This window comes from Marmota flaviventris, chromosome 15 (assembly GCF_047511675.1).
Source record: "Marmota flaviventris isolate mMarFla1 chromosome 15, mMarFla1.hap1, whole genome shotgun sequence".
In the NCBI taxonomy this organism is placed as follows: Eukaryota; Metazoa; Chordata; class Mammalia; order Rodentia; family Sciuridae; genus Marmota; species Marmota flaviventris.
The window spans coordinates 33,249,506-33,275,599 of record NC_092512.1 but is presented as its reverse complement, the minus strand read 5'-3'; the positions used below and the strand labels follow the sequence as shown (position 1 = coordinate 33,275,599).

The following is a 26,094-nucleotide window of genomic DNA, read 5'->3' as shown; positions in this document are numbered from 1 at the left end:
GAGTGACACACACTTGAATGGTAAAAGTCAGGATGGAGTGAAATGGAAGAATATAAAATATATTTTGGGGATAGAATCTACAAAACTTAGTGATGGATCGGGTGTGGAGATAAAGAAAGGAGAGAAATTAAAGGTACCTCTTGAATTTTCATCTTCATCAGTGAATAATACTCTTTACTGATATAGAGAATGCTGAAGGAGGAATTAGTTTGAGAGAAAAGATTAAATTCAGTTTGGAACACGTCAAGTATATGATATCCTGTGTGACATATGAATTCTAATTATGAGTAGGTAACTTTCGACAGTTCTAGAGATCAGAAAAGAAGCTCAATATGCTAACTTAAAATACATATATATTCATTAATTATAATAATTATGTTATGAAGGTATGGAAATTTCTTCCAGTAACTTCCATTTTCTCTATGAAATATAAGGAAAAGTTATCTGGTGAAAGGAAAGCAAAAGATGGGAGATACTAGTATTAGAGGCATTGTCTGCTTGGTGAAATATGTTCAACAGCTGTCATATCCTGACCCGTGGAAAGGTAGCATAATCATTTGTTCATAAATAGGGACTTGTATGAACTGCTAAATGAGAGTTTAACTGTCCCTTACTTCTAATCAGTAAAATTGACCTCCCCATGAAGAGGTGGGCATAAAATAATAAGATCAGAAGACCCCATGGAGCTTCAGTTTACTAGTCTATGTGATTTATATATTAGCTTTTACTAGAGACTAGTGCAGTGAGTGAGGAGAGCATGAATGGAATAACTTGAGACTGGTGATAGTGAGTTGTAGTAGAACCAAGCACCCTTCTGAATTTTTTTTTAAACAATGCCTAAAAGTTGAGATGTATTCACAGGGAGATGTACATGGTAGGATTCATCAAAGAGTTAGCCAGCTGGATGCCATATGAGGAGGGATACTCAAAGTTGAGGATATTTGCAAAAGAGTAATTAAAAATGACAAAGCTAGGGGCTGGGGTTGTGGTTCAGTGGTAGAGTGTTCACCTAGCATGCATGAAGCACTGGGTTCGATCCTCAGCACCACATAAAATGTAAAATAAAGATATTGTGTCCACCTAAAACTAAAAAATAAATGTTTTTTAAAAAATGACAGGCTACAGATGGTTAACTATAAATGAGGGAGGGTTGGTAATTTGTGAAAAAGTGAATTAAAGTTCTCTTAATATTTAAGAATAAAGATAGTTGATTAAATATGCCATAAGGAAAGGAAATGGAAGACCCTTGGAACAATCTTCTGGATAAGATAGTGTTATTATTATGCCCATTGTACATAATATAGCATCTGAGACACAATGACTACTCTGATTATTCCATTATAACATGAGTACTGCAGCTATGAATTTGAGTTTCCAAATTAAATTCAGTTAGCTTTCCAGTAGGTAACTACTCTTTTTACTAGATATACATATCATAGCTATTCTCTGTGTCCAGATTACAGTGTTGTCTTTTTTGGGGGAGGACCTGTTCATTGACTATCTTATGTCTCTTAACTCACCAAGCATTTTTATCTAATTTAAAATAACATCTAGCTAAAAGCCATACTATACCACCTAAATTCTCTTTCTTTCAAGGTAAAAAGGGGTGTGGAAAAGTCTGAGTTTGTGAGTGTTTTCTGGGGAATGATCTATAGAATAAAGAAAACTTACAATTTTAATAATTTTTGCCAATAAAACTAAAGAATAAATTGATTCACCTATCTTATCTATAGCATTTCATTTAGTGCCAAAACAATACATCTTTTTTTGTCCAGTGCCAGCTGCTATACCTGACATTTTACAGATGATGAATGTCTACTAATTGAATTACTTATGTATGTGTTATCAATTAACTATGAAAAAAGAATTTTATGAATATTTTTAATGAATCCCATTTTTTCAAGTATACAATAACCAAGGATATGGTGATAGTCTGTCTATTCAAAGTCTGAGGGACCGTTTCTTTGAGACCACAGAATGTCTCTGGTTATATAAAATAGCTGCTTTCTCAAATAAATCTAGCAAGTTTAAAATTCTATTCTCAGTGAAGGCTCAATGTACCCATATAATTGCAAATATACTTAGTAGAGTTTACATATCTCAACCATATTCTAGACATTGTGCTAAGAGTTGTATATATGTTATTTTGTTTAATCTTTGTTGCAATCTTGTTAGAGTTACATTTGTTTTTAAAGATTATTTAACTCACTTATTTGACAAATATTTCCTGAAAACTTACCATGTGGCAGGCATTATTTTAAAACCTGTGATTTGGCAGTGAACAAAAAAGGGAAAGTCCTTGCCCCATGTGCCTTACATTCAGATGTATAATAAATAGATAAATCAATAGCAGAAATATAATAAATAGGTGATATACTTAGAGTATCACATTTTTCTTGATATTCTTACTGAATATATTGCTTTGTTCATTTGTTTGCTTAATGAGCCATAGATACAATATTTAATACTTCATATTTATGTTAAAAATTCTGAATAATTATTGAAAGCACACTTCAACTCCAGAAAACAATTCTGGCAATGTTATTTGGTTTACTGCATGGTTTTATTGTGCTATTCTTTTTCTCTTTGTCTTATAATAGTAACAATAGAAAAATTCCAAAAATCATGCTCTAGCGTGAAAAAATGGTTCATCTAACTTCTGTGAGTCAGCTACAATCCCAGTAGACTTTCTAATCTTGAAAGATTAGCATTATACCAGCTGATACCTTATTTTAGAGCACAAATTCACAATATCCACAGAGTAGATTGATTTAGAATATGAGTTAAAAAAAGTTTTACATTTCTAATGCATTAAAAGACCTTTTTAAAGATGTCTCTAAGGAGGATTTAATACATATGACCAAGGTTATTTTGTCAAAAGTAATACTGTCATTATAATCATCTTTCTGTTCATGGGTGATTGACCATGAAACTTATACTTGGAAAATTATTACTGGACATTCTGTACACACAGGAAAACAAGCTTAGCAAATAGTCTAAATTAAATCAGATATTTATTTCCATGTTCTTAAATGAAAGAATAATGTTTTCATTAGGGTTGGATAAAGAGCTAATCTTGAGAATTTTAGCACATAGAAATTATTCAAATAAAAATCACTAGCATTTATCCAGTGTGTCAAGAAAAGTAATATTTTAACCCAAAATAAGAATTATCTGTCATAAAAATAATCATTTCAATTTCTACATGGGATGTCTGAATTCAGTTCTAAATATGTAAGTCCTAGATGCTATACTATAGAAAGTAATTTACACTTTTTTTAAAGAGAAAGTGAGACAATTTTTTAATATTTAATTTTCAGTTATTGGTGGACACAACATCTTTATTCTATTTGTATGTGGTGCTGAGGATCGAACCCAGCGCCCCGCGCATGCCAGGCAAGCGCGCTTACCGCTTGAGCCACATCCCCAGCCCATAATTTACAATTTTTAACCTCCCTGAGTGTTTTGCCTCATGTGCTTCTCTAATTTATTATTTTGTTTTTCCAAATTTATGAACTAGGACTATATACCTTGTCCTTGATAAGACATGGTCATTTTATACATGTACATATATGTATACACACATGTGTACATTCTTTAGATATAATTTCTTTAATGCATACTAAACTTGAATTGAGAAATATGAAAAATCCTCACTTCAAGCTTTCTGGTTTAGATATTTTTAAAAATATATAATCATTGTCCTATCAGTATGTGTTTCCCCTTCTTGGTTTTCTGGTGTTCCTTTTTTGTGATCCCAGAGCCCTCATTTTCCTCCAAGCAAGCACAGTACCTAAGAGGAGTTATTGTCTTTGAGAGCACAATGTGGGCCTTTCCTTCACTAACACTTCCAAATCCTTTATGCCCGGATCTCCTGAGCCCCACTAGCTGATAAATAGGATAGAGGGTAATAATGGCTTTTTTTCCCCTGACAAGAAAGCCTTTTCTATAGCAATCTTGCAAAGCTCACTATATGGCATATCTGACATGAGACCACCAATTACTGGCACCTGAGGGAGCAGTGTGAATTATTTCTGGTTCCCTACAAATAATTTTGCCTGACTATAACAGATGCTGAGAAACATTGAAAGGCAAAAAAAAAAAAAAACCATTTCTTTTTGCTTGATTATTATCAGGTAAATATAAAGAAGACATAAGACAGCTTCCAGAAAAGCATCTTTGATTCCAAATATAAATATATAAAGTATGGATAGTGTATGTCTAATTTTGGAAAATGATAAAAATTGAGGGTTTTTGTTTGTTTGTTTTATTAAATTCCCACGGGACTTTAGAGAGTCTGGTAGATTCTTCCATTGAGTTTGAAAAATTGATTTATAGTAAGTATGGGATTTTAGATAAAAAATAATCAGATTTCATCCAGTCTTAAAGTATGTTCTTGTTTTCTGAAATGACATAATATGATTATATAAAGAAGAGATTTTTTAAAAATTGAACTTAATTTGTAATCAATTTTTAAAGAAAATCAGAATATATACCATTTATTAAACTATGACACTAACTTATTTTGTACTTTATTGCTTGAGGCATTATGAATATTCTTAATATAGTATTTAAACATTTCCCTACATTTCAAACACAACATTTAGTAGTTTTATGTTGAAAAAATTTACAGCCCAAGAATATTTTCAAATTAAGGTTTAGGTTTCAGTATTACTTTTAGAGACATGATATGAATTTTTATTTAATATAATAATTTTAATATGGTAGATATTCATCATTTATTAACCTAAAAACTGGATTCACTGTTTATAGAGTTAGATGATCAGCAAGAATAAATCAAAGCTTTCTTTTTTATATTCACAAAATCTTAACTATTAGTAATCTTTTGATAGCACAAATAGTAAACAGTTAAATTGATGCTTGAAGTTGTAGGCTGGTGAGTGTACTTCTGATAATTTGTCATGACTTTCTATGTTATTGAAATACTCTATTCTCTTTTGGTAAAGCCAAAAAATGCAGTGAAAATGAGAGGGAAGTCTACACTGCTCAAAATATGTATAGAAATAATTAGTTTTAGTTGAAAAGCATAGATTGAATAATGGGAAAATATAAGGAGAGTATATATTATATTACTGGACCAGAATTATAGATTTACTCTGGGAACTTGTGAAGAGAAAGAAGATGCTATTTATTAAATGTCTTCTACTTAGGAAAATGATAGGGAAAATAGATAAAGTTGAATTAAGAAGAAGGAAAGTACCATGGAAATTTTTAAGAAATTAATTCTTTAAAAATAGATCAATGGAGAAATTATAATCATACCAAGAAGTTCAAATGAATATAACAATGATCTCTAACTCATTTGCTAACTTGGGAAAATGAGGCCCAATGAGTTTAAAAAAAAAAAAAAACTCTTTTGGTAAAACAGTAACAATGTAGCTTTGGATCAGAATTTGTAATGATATGACATTTTTATCAAATAAATATATAGGTGAGCTCCTCCCCTCCTTGGATAAAATCCCTCATAACATAAAAGTTTAATGTCCTAAATCAAGGATCAGGCCCATCTCCTTCTTTTATATAACCCATGAGCTGAGATATTTTTTGTTTCTTTACATTTTTAAATGGTTGGAACCAATAAAAATAACAATGCTATTTCATGGTTTATGCAAGTTACGTAAGATTTAAATTTCAGGATACATCAAGTCTTACTGATACACAGCAATTTCTATTTCTGTAGATGTTACCTATGGCTGCTTACACAATGCAGTAGCAGAAATGAATAGTTGCGACACAGTCCACATGGCCCTCAAAGCCTAAAATATTTCCTGATGGTCTAACTTTGTTCTACACAAATGAATTAATGAATCAAATTCATCAGAATTAAATGAACTTATATATGTAAAGCGCTTAGGCTAGTCCCTATCATATGTTAAGTACACATCTTTTAAAATATCATGGCTACCATTAACATTACATTATGATGAGGCACTTTGGTATGTCTAATAAAATTATTTGATTTATTAATTATTTAAAAGCAACAATTAAAGAACTTATGATTTACATAAAACAAAACAAGGAGATTTGAGTATTTTTCCTCTTTCAATGTCAAGGATATATATATATATATAAAATCAATCCTAGCATAAGAAGTATTTGAATATTTCATAAAGTAATTATATATTCTTCAGAAATACTGAGGAAGAATTAAATTAAACTGACAGCAAAATCTCTTTGAATTGACCAATTTGATAGCATGTGTAGCCTAAAAAGGGTGAAGAGAAAAAAATATCAGCTTAATGTGATATTCAGGAAAACATTTTTCTTTAACAGTGACTTAACCAAAACAATGAAGAAGAAAAAAAAGTTTACAGCACAGTTTTTGCATTGTACCCACCCAAAAATAAATTATTGAAAATAAAAGGTCATATTTCTTAGACTGACTTGAATTCTTAAAGTCATCTATTTTGCATCTCAAAGTAACTTTTTGTTTCCATTTTTAACTTTCTTTTTTATTTTTTCCTTCAAGTTTTTTTTAGTTTTGCCTAAAAATAAGTAAAGCAATAGTAATCTTTATTTTAGCAACTGTTCTCTATATTTTGATACCATCCTGTATGTACCAGCTCATTCTTTCTTTTTAACATTCAGTCTTTCTTCAAGTTATCCACCATCAAATTCTTTCATCCACATTCCATAAAATTTTTGGTTAATTCCTTGGAAATTGATTTATATCTGTAGTTCCGTAGCTATTTTCTTCAAGCTCCATCTTCTAAATTTCCCAGTTGATAGCCCCTTTTAAATATACTTGCTATTAACCTCTTAGCATCTTTTGAACACCCCAACTTTCATGAACCTCATTCTCCTTTTGTCTTTACAATTTAACCATGTTCTATTTTTATTACTTCTGAGAACATACCTCTCTTTCCTCAGTCACTCTTCTTCTTAACCTTCAAATGCAGATATTCCTTGAGCTGTCTTCTCAAATTTTTTTCATTTCTCATTTTTTACACTCCTGGCTTGCCTACTTTAGCCATCCTTTTAACTTCATCTACCCTTTCCTGTTCAAATATTTATTGCTTCCATATTTTTTTAAGCTCTGACTATTCCCCTGACCAAGCTTAAGTGCACAGTTTCTTACAGAATTCTTCATCAGGAAATTCCATTGTTTGCAGTGTTGATTATGCCCTAAACCAACACTCTTAGGCACATGCTTTGCTCTCAGAGGGCCTCAGTTTCCTCTTCTATAAAAACTGTCATAATAATAATATGAGTTAATATAAAGCACTTAATATCTGATATAAGTGATTATTAAGTTGAGATATTTTAAAATCTTATTCTTAGATTCAGATACTAAACTACATAGATAATTCCTTCCAAATAACTTTAATCTTTGCTCTCTATTAGTCATATCAGTACACCAGCCTAAATTTATCTTTATGATTATTGCTATGGATAAGTAGATGATTTTTCTATAGTCACTCTATCCTATTCCAATCCATCTTTGTTAGTGCTACGATAATAAGCAACCCTGAATTCTTGGTCATCAACCAACAAAAGCTTACTGAGGCAATATTCATAGTGCAGGTTGGTGAGGACACTCTGCCCATTACAATCACTCACGGGCTTATCAGGTGGAAGTCCTTCCACAATCCCACTAGTAGGGTACAGTAATAGTTGGAGTTGAACATCACCAATTAAATACTTAAATTCAATGGAGTGAGGAAGTATAATCCTGCCAGGTACTTGCAAGGAAATCAAAATAATGTGAACAACATAATAAATATCCCATCATTTTATATGTAATCTTTCTTATTTATGATTTTGTTATTTTTCTGGATCTATTAGTTTTAGTGACTCTTTTTATCTACAAACTCACACATAATAATGGAGGTCTAATGGATTTTCTGGACTGGTCTGTACTACTCTTAGCCTATATCACCTTAAAATTTGGCCAAACTCCACTACTCATCTTAAAACCATGGCATGTGCTTTTTTACCTCTGCATTTTTATTTATAATATTATATTCCCTTTACAGTTTTCTTTTGCTCTTCTTGTCACTGTTTTTACCCATCATTCAAGACCCAGGTTCCTGATTTTCTCATTTTCAATAGTCTCTCTCCACTGAAATCTTTTGAGACCATGTTTTGTGTCTCTTGTTCTCTGATACATAGTACTTTTAAAAAATTAAAAAGTACTATGTAGCATTTTTACTTTCATTTGCCTTCTTATGCTCTATCCTTAAATAATGACCATGTCTCATTCATTATTTTTATTCACCTCAGGGCCAGATCTACCATAAGACTAAGTGGAGCTTTTGCACAAGTTAGAGAAAGGTGTCTCTCTGGGTAGATTATTAGAAACAAACACTTACTTTAAAAAGACCACTTAGAGAAAATCCTCTCTTTATGAAGAACAAAGTATATTCTTTCTTCCCTTCAGTTTCAGCTCTCTTAGGTAGGAACAAGGAGCACAGGCACCCTTTCAACCCCCACTTGCTCCCTTGGGACCAAGCATTAAGTACATGCAAAGGAGATGTTTGCAAGGAATCAGTTAATTAGTATCAAGATATTTACTATAGTTAAAATTAGCTGAGTTCAGAAATGTTTGAAGGCCTGGAAATTCAAGGGAAAAAAAGTAAAAAAGAAATTAGGCCGTGTCTCTCAGGATAATACAGAAGTAGCTAAAATCAGAGGAGAGATCCTTGTAAGATACATGTTACAATGAAAACATCTAAAATCATAATTCTTGTATAATTTTATCATAACAGCAAATAAAAGCAGTTGACACTTATTATTGAAATATGTATATGAAGTTTTTGCATTTAGATTCTTTTTTATGAAAAACAAAATGCAGCCAGAGAGAGACCAGGGAAATACAACTAACAAAATAAGAAGCATTGAGCAATTGTCATATGAGGGTAGATAAAAATAAATGATTAGAAACCATAAGCACTGTGTAGTAAACAGAAACACATAGTTCTGATATATAAAGTTATAAATTTAGGGTTTTTCCTAATGGCAACTTTCTTCAAACTCACAGGGTGGGTCTGTTATTCAATAATTTTATGGGAGAATTTATAAATTCAAGCAATAATAAAGGATTAACGTATAGATATTCTGAACGGTTTAAGTAAATTTTTGATTGCTCAATTAGTAAAGGAACATTCCAAATCTTTTAATGATTTAGTGTTTTTAAATTTGTCCCCTTCCAAGAAAGTAAGTCATGAACTCTCCAAAATTCCCCTTTGGTGTGGTGTTTAGAGATAAAGCAGTAGACTGGATTCCAGGTCTGTTGATATAATAACCCATGCAATCTATGTTCTCAGTCTTAGGGCAGCTCTGATGTGCATCTTAATGGGCAGATTAATAACAGTAAAACTTGCAGAACACTATTTTATTCTAACACATCCAAGTCTTATTGTTGTCTCTCTGAATTCATTTTTTACTATAGAATGGTTTTATACATTTCCTCTAACAACCAAACTTATTCCTGCCTCATGGTATTTTACACTTCTTTTCTTCTAAAACTTAGAATATTCTTGCCCTACATTACTTGGTTTTGTCATTCACGACTCAGCTCAGTCCTCTTTGGAGAAGCCTTCCTGTCCACCCTCTTTAATGTTGTCCTTCCCCTAAACTTTACAGGTCCTGTTTCTCATTTTATTATAATTTTCTTAAGCTCACTTATCACTATCTGAAATGATCATTTGTTGATTTGTTTATTATCTTTCTCGATGACAATCTGAATGAGGGCTCCATGAACACTAAGGGCATTCTGCCTGCCACAAAGTAGGTACAAAATAAATGTCTTTTTTTAAAAAAATATATTTATTTTTTAGTTGTAGTTGGACACAATACCTTTATTTTATTTATTTATTTTTATGCGGTGCTGAGGATCCAACCCAGGGCCTCGCATGTGCTTGGGTGAGCCTCTACTGCTGAGCCACAACCCCAGCCCAAAATAAATGTCTTTTAAATGAATATTGAAGTCCTGGGAATAATGACAAAGGGAAGCAAACTCAATCTAAGAAATAATTCCTTTTTTAAGTATTTTCTAAAAATCTCTAATGTATTGGAATTTTAGATATTAGCAAACTGTTGGAGAAGGAATTTTGGAATTACAGACCTCCCAGATGCTCTTTAAACTCTTCTAAGTAAACAGTGACTATTCCATGACCACTGGGGCACTGCTTCCTGCAATGACACCCAACACTTAAGACCCTTAAATATAGCAAGTTAGATGTTTTTGACCAAAAGTATTAACAAAGCTAAGTATTGCTCCCTACTTCTGGACATTAATTTCGTGCTATCGGCATACACATATATTCTCCAATCCATTTGCAGGCTATGGTAATACATGATAGCATATTAGTAACACGCATTTATATACAGTGCCTGCAGAAAAGTTAAAAATCTTAAACTTCAAATTTCTATCATCTCCATAAATCAAAGACTGACTTAGAAAAACTCAGCTTTTCCCTACTTTTCAGAGAGAGAAATTTTCTTCAATTTTTAACCTAATTAGGGTTTCTTGACATTAGAGTAGGTGCTTAAAATTTCAGGTATAAACCCAAACCAAGTTCTTATGCAGCCATATTTGAATTTTACAACTCTTGTCAGTAAATTAATCAACAAATTATATGGTATTATTTTTGTATCCCCATATTTGTGATAATAGATTACTGCTACTTTACTAGCCTAAAATTGCAGGTACTTAATAAAGCTTGTTAGATGGTAAATGAGGATAATAATTACAAATTTCACATTTTTGGAAAGAATAGTATTTAATACAGAGAAACTTATTAATAAGGGAATTTTAGACAGGAGTAGAATTCTTTGTTCTCGTTCTTTCCCTGCATGGAATATGCCAGAACTCAAGAAGCCAACTGTCCAATGACTGCCAACAAATGCAGTCAAGAATGAATCTAGTCTTAATAGATTAGGTCCTGGCACCGCCTCCAGGGATACAACAGTATCCAGGAAGGAAAAGAAAATAAGCCTTTCAGGGTACCATGTTTGGGAACTCAGCCAAGCTTCCTAGATTTGTTCCTATTCTATCATTATTGCTATTGTCTTCTTACTTCTGAGCTCTACAAGACCTCTCCAGCATTTTTTCCTGACCCACAATATTATAGGTGCATTCCTAGAATTCACTGTCTACTCTCTCTTCATTTTTTTTTCTGTTCCCCTGGGGCAGTTCTCATACTCCATCATATAAGCTGCTGGGCCCTCTTATGTTGTTACCCACCAAATTCTGAATTATTCCAGTCTGTAATTCCTTATGTTCTTTTCCTAACCTCTTTCCCAGTTCCCAAAATAATGAAATATTTGTTTTGGTATGACAACATATTTTATTCCCATTGTCTTACAAACTCAGAATTTTAAGAGCCAAGCCACTTAATTCTATTCATTCAAATCCATCAATTAATACTTTTGGCCTGAAAAGTTATAAACTTTATTCAATCACATGTTGTTCTAGTAACTCCTAATATGCTATTTATGTCTTTGAAGAATATTTACAAATATTTCACTTCCCTTTTAGTTGTTCATTACTTTTCTTCTACTGATTGACAATACTAGTTTTGCCTTTTTAAAATTTTTTTCTCAAAATATGATTTTTTTCAAGAACTGTAATTTTGTCATACTGTTCCTCATTTGCATTGGTAATTTTACATATTTTACTTTTATATTACAAAATGTATGAGGGCTTTATTATTTTTTCTAAAGTCAAAAAATTTAAAAACCATGCATAAAACAATATTTAGAAATGTAGAAAAATTGTCTCTTTCTGGAACTGAGCATCCTATATCAGTAATACTACAACACAATATTATTATGCAGTAATCTGTTAGGATTAGCCATAATGTATCCTACAACACATTATTATTGTGTAGCAATCTATTAGAGAGCCATAGTGTATCTTTAGCCTATGGAATGAACGTCATGGTTTGAATAATTTAATTCATGTAATAAAAAAGTGATGTTGCTCTTTGCTTGTTTTTTTTCATTTGCTTCTCTTAGTTTAATTTCTTATTTGCCAAAACTTTTTATGTTTATTCTGGAGAAACCAAAATAGAAAAAGAAATGAATATTTTTTAAAAATATACCTAGAAAATAGTCAAACTAATTGTATCACAATGGTTACATTTTATATTTTTCACCTATACCCATTCTGAACATGTAATATTATTTTTCTCCATGTTTCCTTTTTCCCTTCGTGTGCAGGGGATTGATGCATCATGTCCTGGATCCAGGTTTACCCAACTATTTAGTTTAGCAAGAAGTGTTTCTTTATTTCTGGTTTAGTGAATTTTGGTTTCTATTTATGCCTCTGGAAAGCCTCCAGAGTTTAAATTTGCCTGTGTCCCCTAGTAGTAAGGGGAATCCATATTTGGTATGTAGGCTAGCCAAAACTAAACTACAGATATCTGCTTTCCCTCTCTCATTATGAATATCTTTTTATGTCAATAAATGCTTTTTATATCTGCATTTTCTAAAGTGCATTCTACTTTATGTGCTTTTAATTTTTATTTTATTTTATTAGTGCATTATGACCATTCATAATAGTGGAAATCATTGTGACATGTTTGTACACAACAATTTGATTAATCTCATTCCCCATCCCCCTGATTATCATCCTCTGTTCTATTGGTCTTTTTCTAGACCACTTTGTTTTTGTTTTGTTTTGTTTACTTCTTTTTGTCTCTAGGTTCCATATATGAGGAGAAAACATGCCATACTTGACTTGACATTCTATTTTATTGATGACCATAATTTATTTAAACCCCTCTACACTTGGACATTTATGGGTTTTCCCCCTTGTTTAAATTTCTTGTTTTGTGCATTGTAATCAATTGTGCAATAAATATCATTGTAGCTAAATCTAAACACATAGCTAAGTTTTCTCTTATGATAAAATCTAAAAGTAGAATTGCTAAGTTAAAATTCAGACATTAAAAAAAATTTTTGATACATATTGTCAAATTTTACTTCAAAACCTTATCACTGAGAGCTCCACTAGTGGTACTGAAATTCAGCATTTTACAAGATCCCTACCAATCCTCTCTTTCAGAAGGGAACTGTGCTTTCCTAACCATATTGAACATTCCAAAATTAAGAGTCCCAAAACTAAAATTTTGGTTAGTACCTTTGCTGACTTGCAACACTTTCTGCTTGTAGTTTTAGATGCTATCTAGTAAGGAAAGAAAAGGAAACCAGTAGTGATTTCCTAAACTCAATCTCTCCCCTAAGAACTCCTCACTTAATAATAACAGTTCATAAACTCACCCTTTGTGATGTTTCCAGGAGATGAAAAGTAGATTCATTGTACAAAACCTCTAATAACCCCCTTAGTAATAGTGCACAATGAAAGTTGTTGGGTTGAAGAGAAGTGCACATCTATAAAACCAAATTGTTATTAAAATGTTTATCTATAAATCATTTATCAATTTCAGTTAGCATTTTTCTTATTTGATTTTCCTTAAGTTCTGTATACTTTTATATCAAACCATGAAAATTAAAATGCAAAAATCATAAGTACAATAAGGAGTTTATCTTTGGCCTCCTTTATAAGTAACAGGTTGAGGTTCTTTAGAAAAGTATGTTTTTGATGAAAATTGGTATAAAACTGGAGCACTAGGTTAATCTGACTAAACCTTAGTCTCAATTAAACTTTGACACTTCCATGCTATTTCATGCCTTTTCTAATGGCAGCATACTATGAAAATCATACATTGCATCTTTGTATTTGTTGCCCCAAATTCATGGAATAAGAGATATTTGGGGAGCAAGGAATTTCATCATTAAAGGAGACCTTAAAGATGTTGCAGTTCTATATGTTTAATGGGTGCTGAAGGGATGATGATGGCGATAATACTGAGAAGAAAGAACAAAATTTTTGTAGCTCTTATTATGTACCTGGCATTCTGCATAGTTCCTTGCTTATATTTTCTCACTTATTGAACGAGGAAACTAAGTCCCAGAAAGGAGAAACAATTCCCCCCAAGATCACATGGTTAGTTAATAAAACCAAAGATCAAATCCAGCTCCTGACTCTCAGTGCCACCTCCTGTCCACTATGTAGTGCAGGCCATGTTAAAAACACTTTAGAAATTTAATCTCCAAAGTTTTTAAATTTATAGTTATTAGTATTATTCCTACTGATTATATTAAATATTTATATCATGAATGTTAAAGGGATTTAGCCATATTTTATCAATTGTCCACAGGCCCTGATAATAATTGTTAGAATCTCCATTTATTGACTTTTTACTTCAGACATGCTGTTTTTAAAACAAAAAGAAAAAATAAAATATTCCCATTTTAGAAATGAGGAACCTAGGGCTTAAAGTGGAATAAATAATTCTTCTAAAGTAAGTAAGTTAAGTAGCTTTAAAGCTCAGACTAATAGATCTTGTCTATTTACCTCCAAAATTCTATTTTACTCTGTTGCTGTTTCATTAAAGAACAACAACAAAAATCAAACAAGCTTGAAATTTATTAATTTGATGCATTATAGAAACACATACACTCTTCTTTTCTTTTGCACTCTTTCTGTCTATGTATGCCTTATTGGGGGGGGGGGGGGAGGGGACTGGAGATTGATCCCAGAGGTACATAACCACTAAGCCATCCCAAGTCCTTTATTTTTTATTTCAATCCAGGTCTTGCTAAGTTGCTTAGGGTCTTGCAGAATTGCTGGGTCTGGCCTTGAAATTGTGATCCTCCTTCCTCAGCCTCCTGAGTTGTTGGGATTTTAGGCATATGCCACCATATCTGGCTGCCTTATTTCTCAAAACTAATATGAGTGAAAGTATGGTACATGATACTGTATTTAAAAAAATGTGATGGATCTTTCCCACCTTTAAAAGACTGGTTATAGCCTTTAAATTTTTTTTTTTTATGATAGACCAAGATATTCAATTAAGAATAAGAGTTCAATTAAAACAAATTTAAAAAAAATGAAAAAAAGGGAATAAGAGTTCAACTCAGTAGATCAGTTTTCTAATTCTTATGCTTTAAATACTTTATGTGTTAAACACTCCTGTTATCAGATTAAAATTAAAGCAGAGACTATGACTACTGAGTCAAATATTGGTGATGAGTTTTCCTCTTCCTTCAAAACAGACCACTTCCTTCACTTACTTATGAAGTATTTATGAAGCCAGCTAGATAATCTGCTTCCAGATTCACTTCCCATCTCCAACCCTTTCCTACTACACCCCAGGAATTGTGAGAAAAATCCAGAGACCTTTCTTTCATTACTCCCATTTGCAGTATTAGTCTTGCAGTAGATCATCAAACAAGCTCACATGCTTTGGTCCTTCATTAATTGCTTTCTGACCACATTATACAGAAAACTAATAAAGATTTTTCTTTCAAATGAATGCAAGAGAGAAATCTTTTATTTGGGGGAAATAGATTAAAATATATACTTATGAAATTAAGGAAAATTAAGTAAATTATTTTTAAATTCAAAATAATGAAATTTAAACAGTTTTACATAAACCCTATTAAGTTTTTCATGAAATTAGAAAACTTTCTTTAAAGAGTGAGTCTTAGTAAATGAATGCTGTAAATTTTACCTTTTTTAAAATAAAATTTCCACACTCATCTAATTTCCTTTTGAAAGCAGTGGTAGAGTAAATTAGAGAAGAAAGTTTTTGGAAGCTTTTCTTTTTTTTTTTTTTTTTACCTACCTAAATGCATTTTTTTGTTTTAAGTACCTGGGATTAAAACCAGGGGTGCTTAACCACTGAGCCACATCCACAGCCCTTTTAAAATATTTTCTTTTGAGACATGATCACCCTAAGTTGCTCAGGGATTCAACAAATTGCTGAGGCTGCCATTGAACTTATGATCCTCCTGCCTCAGCCTCCCTTGCCACTAGGATTATAGGCATGTGCCATGGCACCCATTCCTCTATGCATTTTTTAAAATGGCAGCACAGCATATTCTTTTAAATGATCCCACTGATTCTTCACACGTGTTTTTTTTTTTTTTTTACCTCCCTGTAACCATTTCAAACAAGTATCCTCTTTGATAGCAAAAATAAAATCCTAAGTCTGATTTTTGCATAGTTGCTTTATGGGTCCTGAATAGTAAATCACATTGAAAAGCAAGGTATTGAAAAAATTTTAAATCCTAAAATTATGTTCCATAGATGATAAAATTTAATTGAATTCCAGATGTTTCATCTAAAATGCCTCTTCTGTCTTTTCCCTTTTATTCTTGTCCCCACTTTTAATGATCCATCGGCTGACAGTGTCTTTACATCCAAAATGCAAAGCAGACAAATGGGCATATCAGGGAAGAACATGACCAAAAGCACCAGCATCAGTGGAGACATGTGCTCACTGGAGAAGAATGATGGCAGCCAGTCTGACACTGCAGTGGGCGCGTTGGGCACCAGTGGCAAGAAGCGACGCTCTAGCATTGGGGCCAAAATGGTAGCTATTGTTGGTCTCTCTCGGAAAAGTCGCAGTGCTTCTCAACTCAGCCAAACGGGTAGGAATTTTTATGTTACTTTTGACTTATTATTTGAGTTGTCATTAAATATATTTTTTCTCTTACTCATTTTATTGCAGTACTGTGAGGATGATGACATGTTCCAGGAGGAAAGGAACATTTAAAACTAGTAAACATTTCTGAAAACATAACCATGATTTTTTTTGCAGTGATCAATAAACTTGCTTCTAAGTGAAGCTTGGCCACTGTTCTTGGAATGTGTGTCTTTCCTCCTCAGGGAGGAGTTAAGCTGTGGTACCCCCAGAGCCTACTGATGATCCTCTGTATGATATTCTGATCTCAGGGATATTTGCTTTCCTTTAGGTTCCTCAAGTTGGAACCAGCCAAATTAATTTTCATTCCCAGCAAGTTGCCATGAAGATGATGCCTCGTAATTTGTGTGAATAATACAGTTCTTTTAGTGCTGACAAACTAACTTCCTTTACAGTTTGTAAGCAACATTTACCAGTAGTATCAATTTTCTCACAGCAGTTTTTATTTCCCTGTTTAAACTTCAAGCGGCAGTATTCTCCAGCAGCAGGGGAGGGGGGGATTTTCTGCTGACAGTGAAGATATTCAAAGCTTTGCTGCTTTGAAATTCAGCTTCTAAATCACATCTGCAAAAATAAATTATATACAACACTCCTACTCAGAAAAGCCACTGTTAGCAATTAAGAAATTTGTGAGTCAAAGCAATGTCTTTTTTCAAATGGGTGTTGATAATTAAACATTAAATCCCTGGTATCTTGAAAATAATAATGTATCTTCTACTTAACAAACAAAAGCATGTAATATGGTGTTTCTTTTATAGCAAAATAAATTATAGGCAACTGGATTAAATCTAATTTATGTTTGAATACTAGTGTTTTTGTACACAAAATAAGTAAAAAGTCTACACCACAAAATAATTTATGGTTACATTAATTCTTAGACTCAGCTAATCTTGGTTTTACAAACTGTAATGGTGATTCTGAAAACTATATAGAAATACTATATTGAAATATTTATTTGATGGTATTCCTTATGTTCTGGTTATAACTTGCTATGTTTAATGTGATTTTGTTATGGTAATTTTTCATTTGGTGTTTTAAAATGTTATTTCTCATTTTAACATAGAAATAGAAGTTTCATTTTTGGACAGTGGACATATAGATCACATTTATATGATTTTTAATCTGCTAATATTTATACATAATTCACTATACTGTGCTAATATGACACCTGTTCTTTTGAAATTGAGGAGTGTTTTTATACTTCTCTAGTGGTTAGAACTTTATTGCATTTTCCTCTTTAAAATTTGTCAACATCTTTATATCTAATGCTTTACTTTAGTGCAAACTCACTTCCTTTACAGTTTGAAAGCAGCATTTACTTTGAAAAAGCAAAGTCTATGAAATTTAAAAAATAGGAACCTAAAATGGACATTATTAGAATTATAAATTATGGGGGAGGAAGGGATGGAGAAAAGTTGATCAATAAGTGCTAAGTTACAGTTACATAGGAACAAGAAGTTCTGGTGTGCTATTAAACAGTAGGATGAGTATAGATAACCATAATGTCCTATACATTCAAAAATATATTTGAAAGAGTTTTTACAGTTTTCACCATAAAGAAATGGTATATGTTGGGGGCTGGGGTTGTGGCTCAGTGGTAGAACGCTTGCCTAGCACATTTGAGGCCCTAGGTTAAACTCTAAGCACTGCATATAAATAAATAAAATAAAGGTCTGTCAACAACTAAAAATATATTTTAAAAAAGAAATGGTACATGTTTGAAGAGAGATGTGTTTAACTCAACTCAAACATTACACAATGCATACATGTATTGAAACATTACATGATATCCCATTTTTATGTACAAGTTTTATGTTTTATGTATTAGTTCAAAATATATTTAATTGTATTTGGGGTAAAATTGGGAGTTCATAACCAACTTGAATCTAATGTATGAAATATGATATGTCAAGAGCTTTATAATGTTTTGAACAACCAATAAAAAAATAGAAAAAAATATATATTTAATTTAATTTTCTATATTTAAAACTACAAGTTAGAGAGATGTGGCATTAGACCAGCTATTTAATTCCATTTGTTAGTTTTTAAATAAATATTGAGCACTTACTTTGTTCCAGACACATCAAGAATAAAGATAAGATAGCAATTAAGAAATTTGTGAGTCAAAGCAATGTCTTTTTTCAAATGGGTATTGATAATTAAACATTAAATCATTTATAAGCAAAGTTACATACAATCTAATAGGAGACAGATTTTTAAACAGATTTCTTCCAACTAATATATCAGTGATAAAATAAAATTACAAAGAAGGTGCCTTGTATGCTCAGACACAGACAAATTGATCCAACCTAGAATTCCAGGAATGAATTCCTGGATATGGTACCCAATCAGAGTAATCATCTCAGTGACTAGAGTGACTATTAACTAGGTAAAAGACAATTAGAAAGATCTTCCAAATAAATGCCTTAATAATCAAGATGTAAATATATACATGAATGATAAGTGGTTATGTGTAATTTTAACATAAAATATTAAGTGGCTAGAGATGAGGCTGATCAGGACCCAGATTAGTTGAGAGTCCACAGGTCATATTTATAGGTGATAGACATTTTGAAAGGTTTTCAATAAAGGATTGATATCATCATATTTGTAGTTTGTAGGCCAGTTTACTATTTATTTTGGTAAAAAATATTTGGCATTTGTCATATCAGGGAGAATCCTGGAGAAAACAGAGATAATTTTCCTCTTAGAAATTATATTCTAGTGGGACTATAAAGACACAAATTTAAGTTCACATCTGGTAAAGAACATTTTAGAATGATTAGCAAAGCAGTACAGCAATTCAAATAAGATGGAAGATCCTGAACTAAGTCGGTTGTACTAAAAATGGAGATGTGGATGATGGATTCAGGATTTTTTTCATTAGAGATTAATTTAGTCATTAAAAAAACCTGTTATCTTGGGACTGGGAAGATAGTTAAGTGATAAGGACTTTGCATAGTATGCACAAGGTCTTGGATCCAGTCTCCATCAGTGGAAAAAAAAAAGTCTTACATTTTTTCAGTTCCTATGTAATATATCACATAGGAAAAAACACAACCAGGTAAAATTTACAAATCATTGAAAAACCATTTATAATTAACCATTTATAATACAGAATATAGTGGAAAACTAAAATCAGTCAATATTTTTAAAGAGCACAATTAGTAGTCACCCAACTTAGTGACTGGTTGTATATGAAGAGAAAACAGAAGATGTCTCCCATATTTCTTGCATGACTGGGTAGATGGTAGTGCCATTAATGGATATTGAAAGAATAAGAGAAAGATTAGGTTGATAAAAACGAAGAGAGACCAATTTGATTCAGAGAACCAGGAGATAAACCTGAGACTTACAAAGTTAGGATGATCACTTAAAACCATGAATATGGCTGAAATTGTCTAAGAATAATACCACAGATGAATAATCATTAGATTAAGACAAGACCCTATGAAATACTGGCATTTTTGAGCTGGGTATAGGAAGAGGATCCTAGGAAGGACACCAAAAAGTATGAATAGAAAGAAAAGAGAGAAACTGTGTGTGAGAGGATAGTGTCAGAGAAGCTGAGAATGTCAAAGAATTGAAGAAGAGAATGGCCAATATTTCTCAATGACCAGTTTCATGTCTGCACAGCTTTCACATATCCCGTGTATATTTCTTTGTTAGTATTTATATTAGAGAATTATGGATCTTTTGATCATACACTGAGATTCTGTGTAACAACACTCATTTGGTTTGCATGGCTGAGTTGTTACAGGTTTTTATCTTCAAAAATATTGATATTGGCAGAATTAAGAAATGTAATCTAGTTCCTTGCTCTATAGCTTCTTCTCTTATATTGCAAAACAAAATAAGTCCCCTTTGTTGTTGTCTTCATTATTATTCAATGATATCATACTGGCTAAAATTTTAATTTTTCTTAAAATTTGCAGTGATTCCTACATACTCAACCAATAGCTTTGACTAATTGACAATAGAATTCAGATTATCTCTCATTTTTAAATACTTAGTTTAAGTATATTAATAGCCAATAGATGTTTTCTACAATAGCTCAACTTCAAACTTTCAGTAGATTTCTAAATTCTGTATTTATATGGGTATGTATACATGTTTCAAGTAAAGTTTTTATGTTTTTTTTTAATTTTTTGGCCCTATGAAACAATGTAAACACAAGCTCCAACAATATTCAAAACTGGAATTTTCAAATTCAACTATTAATAATGTTGTTAAATAGTTTAGAAATTAAATAATCTAAAGTACTTATCTAAAATAATGAAATAGATTTATAGTGTTGGCTTTTTTATTTAGTCATGAATATGTAAGAAGTATTGAATAACTTCCCCCAAACCGAGAAATACCATGTATATTTTCAGCTAATATGTTTTCATTTTCAAAGATATTATTCTATTGACTTTACTCACTTCTGCATGGAGGTCTTCATGTTATTAAGTTAAAGCATTATTTAATGAATGATATTTTTCAATTTTGAGATGGTTATTTATTGTAAAAATTAACACCACTGCATCACCGTGGATTTCAAGATCAGACAAGGCATAGTAAATTGCCTGAAGACATGAAAACTCAGCAAAATGGGATCTTCCTGAAGAAGAGTGAAATGGTTCTGGATGATATCACAGTAATCATATGTAAACAATAACTGGCAGTAGAGAAACCGTTTATAAAGCTGTGTTGGCCATCATACACAGTGGCAAAGTCACCTCTTTTCTGCTACACTATGTTGTGTTCTTCTTTGTCTGTTAGAAATTCAAATTTAAAAATCATCATTTCTAAAGAGTTAAATATGACTTGATAGGCCTCATAATCTAACAGAAAGTGTAAAGAGATAAGGAGACTTGTATTCTATTTTTATTGTGGGTTACATAATTATATTAACTATAACTTTTAAAAACCTGCCCAATGTATCTGAATCAGATTGCGTCCATCTGACAGAATCAATCCTTGCTGTCCTACAGGGTTTTTATAAAGATAATAGTTGAAATGTATAAGAAAGTACTTTGAAACTTAAAATCACTTGATAAACTTAAAATACCAATAGCCAATTCAGCCTTTGTGGGGAATCAGGAAATCAACATTTTTCAGGTATGTTGATTTTTTGAAGTCCTTAAAAGACATCTAAATGTAGTTGTTTTATGATTAGTTGAGAGGATGAATTTAGAGTTCAGTTGGTGAAGGCTAAGGATGCAGTTTTGGCATAATCACTGGGTAAAGTTTTTAAAACTATGAAACTGGATAAAATTATTTAGAACAAATTGAACCAAAAAGAAAACTAAAGGCTGAGTCCTGGGACAGCCCAACATTTATAGGTTAGGAAGAGAAAGAGAATCTATCAAAGACATGAGAGAGAAACCATTAGAGGAAACAACAATCAAAAATAGAATATGGTTTCTTAGAAGCCAAATGAAGAAAATATTTTAAGGAACAGGACAGAATCACCTGCTGAACAATCCTGAAAGATTGAATAAGATGAAAACAGTGACTATTCCATTACATTTGGCAAGATGGAGGAATTTGGTAAAACTGGACAAACCTTGCAGTGGCAGCCAAGCTCCAACAGGAGCAAGTTAAAGAAAATGAAATGAGAAGTCAGTCTGTGAGAACAAAAACAATAGCACTTTACACTTATTGGGCACGTCATATGTCCTAGGGACTGTTGAAAGCACATTATATGTGACTCAAATTATTTACATATAAACATACAACAATGTTTTGAAGCAGGAATTAGTTACTATTATCCTCATTTCAAAGCAGGAAGATGAGGAATAACCTCTCCAAATATACCTAGCTCATGACAAGGGTAAACATTGAGTTTCAGCCCCATGCAGTCTGGATTTGAAGACTTCGCTCCTAATTTTTCTGTTATAGTTTAGACTATATGGTAGAACTTCCAGCAAAGATAGCAATGTTCTACATCTGCTCTGTCCAATATAATATGGTAGCACTAGTTACTTGTACTATTGAGCATTCAAAATATGACTAGTGTAATTAGGTAACTGTATTTTAATTTGTTTACATTTTTAATTAATTTAAATAGGCAAAAGTGTCTACTATATTGGACAGTCCAGGTAAAGACAACTCTAGGAATTTTTATAAAAAAGAAATTTGAAAATAGGTCTATAATTTGGTGGAGATGGGATCAAAGAAAAGTTTCATTTAAAAAAAAAATGAAAGATGGAGTACTCATGGGAACAACTGGATTGGTGAGAATGCTTTTGATCCAAAACTTAAGTGGGGAGCTCATGTGTTGTGACTCGTGATCGTGCAGGGATCTGTGCTCTTTTTAGCTTGTTATAATTTATAAGGTCATGTAATACTTCTTATAATATCTAGTAACTCTAACATTTATTTATTTGTCTGTCTCCTGGATAGACTTTTTCCTATTTAATATATCCTTCTAAATGTCTGATATAGTATCCAATGTAATGATCTGTAACGAGGCCCATTTACTTAATGAGGTTGCATGATTCAGTTCCCTGGGAGATGGAAAGAAATTATAGAATTTACTTTTATTTTTTAATCCCAAAACCAAAAAATGAAATTAGGTTTTATGAATATTTAACATACAATTTTACCGTGATATTCTCAGTTAGCCTGGTTATCAGATGGTAATGTGTTTCATGCTTTTCTGGAAATATTTGCTAACTTTAACTAAACTACAATCCGAAAATGGACAAATGGCTTTAAAAGATTTCCACAATGAAACTGTAGATTGTGTGTACCACTAAGTTTGTAAGTTCTGCTCCTAGTCAAGCTCCTAGCCTTTATCAGCTCCTAATAAACTCTTATCTGACAAGTAGTTCACCCAAAAATTCTACGTTATCAAGAATATTAACAAAATATGGATTACATCTATTATTATTAACAATGAGCCTTACCCTAAGTTTATGCTTTATATGGCCGGTGGTGTTTGTGAAGTTTTCTTTTTAGCTGTGATATCACTAAAACTGAATATAAAAAACTGAATTTGGAAACAGACCTTACAACTTATTTGCTTATTAATTACCTAATGTAATACCATCTAGACAAACTCTGAAAACTTAATATACAAGAAGTTTATTTCTTGAGCAAATATCAGTCCAATAGAGATACTTTAGTAGGCAGGTCACCTTTCCTGTGGTCATCCAAGTTTTGAGACCCTTTTTACAAATTTTTCTTATTTATCCTCTTACATTGTAGTGTTTATTGTTTTGTTCATATAAATAATAAATAGAACTCTTAAAATTATTGTTAAGGAACTGTACCTTTACATCTACAAATGCAAATTATCTTGCATCATCCCTTCTCAAATGCAAAGGCTACAACCTTAATCAAATTATTAATTTGCTGGTGAATTTTTATGTTTTTTTTTTGGTGGGGGGGGTACTGGGGATTGAACTCAAGGACACTTGACCACTGTGCCACATCCCTAGCCCTATTATGTATTTTGTTTAGAGACAGTGTCTCACTTTTGCTGAGGCTGGCTTTGAATTTGTAATCCTCCTGACTCAGCCTCCCAAGCTGTTGGGATTACAGGCATGTGCCACCATTCCTGACTTAATTTTTTGGTATTTTAATCATTTCCTAAATCACAAATTTTGTTTCTTTGCCAATTTGGTACAAGTTTTTGTTTTCATTTTATTCAGTACTCATAAATCACTTATTGAAAGCATTTTTTACTTATTGGTAAGATTAAGACAAATGGCTTTAAAAGATTTCCACAATGAAACTCTAGTTTGGGTGTACCACTAAGTTTGTAAGTTCTGCTCCTAGTCAAGCTCCTAGTCTTTATCATATCTTCCTATGCTTATTTAATTAACCATTTTTATTTCTCTTTTCATGGGAAATACTACTTCATAGTTTTTGCTTAGTTTCCTGGTTCTATGTTATATTCAGTAAAGCCCTTTCCTCTCTGAAATTACAAACAAATTTTTAAAATTTGTGCTCATATATACCTGAAATGTTTATGATTTTTGGATGCATCTGGAATTTCTTTTGTAGATAGTGAAAAATAGGGATCTTAATTTTTCCAGATGAATAATTAGTTGGATCTCGGTAATACATTTGATACCTCAAACTTTGTTTATTGATCTAAAATTCCATCCTTGGTATGCATTCATTGCCTTTATTTTTGCTATTTCTGGTTTTTCAATTGTGTTCTATCCACATTAAGTTAAAACAATACCACAGTGTTTTAATAACTAGTTATGACTTTATAATTCATTTTGTTAACTGTTTAGGGCAACATTACCCTCATTATTCATCTTCAAAATTCTTTTAGCTAATCTCTCATATTTTCTTTTCTTGGTTAACTATAAAGTTAAAATTGTATTAAAGTTCCTACTAATTTCGGGTGAGTTGGTGTGTTTGTAATATTGATTCTTACTGTTTAGTATGAAGCTTTGTTTTTTTGTATGGATTCATGTCTTCTTTCATTTCTTTCAGTAACATTTCCTTCAATAACATAGACCCTGCTCAGATACATCAAATTAATTGAAGCAGTGACTTAAAATATGTTTGGAAATAATATTGCATTCATTATCTGCTACTACAGAAAATGGATCAATATGACTTGCTGCTTTCTTCAAAAAGGAAGGAGAAGCAGCAATATTTTCCCTTCCAAACACTAGAACTGCATTATGTTAAGTCATGTTTTAAATAAAAAGGCAAAATTAAGCTTCAATTTGTACTGTATCATCTGTAGTTCTTTGAAGCATAAACTTTAATCTATGACTCATTGCTTTTTAAGGTCATTGAACTATTTAATATATTAATACGGCATTGGGTCTTTTGCCAATCTATGATGTACTTCAAAATATCAATATTTTCAAAGACATGAGAAATAAATGTTTTAAATGTATTAACCAAGTGACAAGAACAAGGGCAAAAGTAACCAGAAGCCTGATCTATGAAGGCTTTTTTTCCTGTAACATTCTCACTCTTCTCATTTACATGTGGTACTAAGTAAAAATGGACAATACAAGGCATCATAAAAATAGAAAACTTTTTTTTAACCTAAGACAGCATTTCCCAAAGTGTGTCTTACAAAACAATAGGTCTTTGGATGCCTCTGGGTGTAATGCTGGAAAATAGAGTTTCATGGCCAAATAAGTATAGAAGACTATATAGGTTAAACAATTTTAATCTATCTTTTTTAATTTCAGGACTTCTTAAAGTCCTTTGTTATGTTTTGATGCTTTGTGACTCTCCAAAAGATAGATAAAAATGAGTAGCTTTTTCTTAACTCACTTTAATCAAATAATCCATTTTTATTTGTGAAATGTATCTTGGAATTAATATTCCTTACAATATTTTGGAAAATAGATAAATGTCCTTGTTGTTACTCAGCTATATCACTGTGGTAAAATATCTGGCATAATCAGCCTAAAAGGAGGGAAGGTTTTCTTTGGTTCATGGTTTCAGACCATGGTCACTTGGCCCTGTTGCTCTAGTTCTATGGCAGCATAGTACATCATGGCAGAAATGGCAAGTTCACCTCATGGTGACCAGGAAAAAAGAGAGAGGAAGAAGAGGGGCCAGGGTCCCAATATCTCTTGCAAGAACGCACCCTTACTTC

General features: G+C 31.9%; 1 protein-coding gene across 37 annotated transcripts in view; it reads left to right on the top strand.

Moving 5' to 3' along the window:
- Positions 1-26,094, top strand: part of Rims2 (regulating synaptic membrane exocytosis 2) — a 575,440-nt gene that overhangs the window by 480,435 nt on the left and 68,911 nt on the right. For 15 of the 37 annotated variants that reach the window (XM_027948945.2, XM_027948927.2, XM_027948951.3 and 12 more), the window contains one exon: positions 16,226-16,467. The exons of the other annotated variants lie outside the window; for them this stretch is intronic. In XM_027948945.2, coding sequence (XP_027804746.2) covers positions 16,226-16,467 — 242 coding nt within the window. The remainder of the gene's footprint in view (positions 1-16,225; positions 16,468-26,094) is intronic. 37 annotated transcript variants of the gene reach the window in all.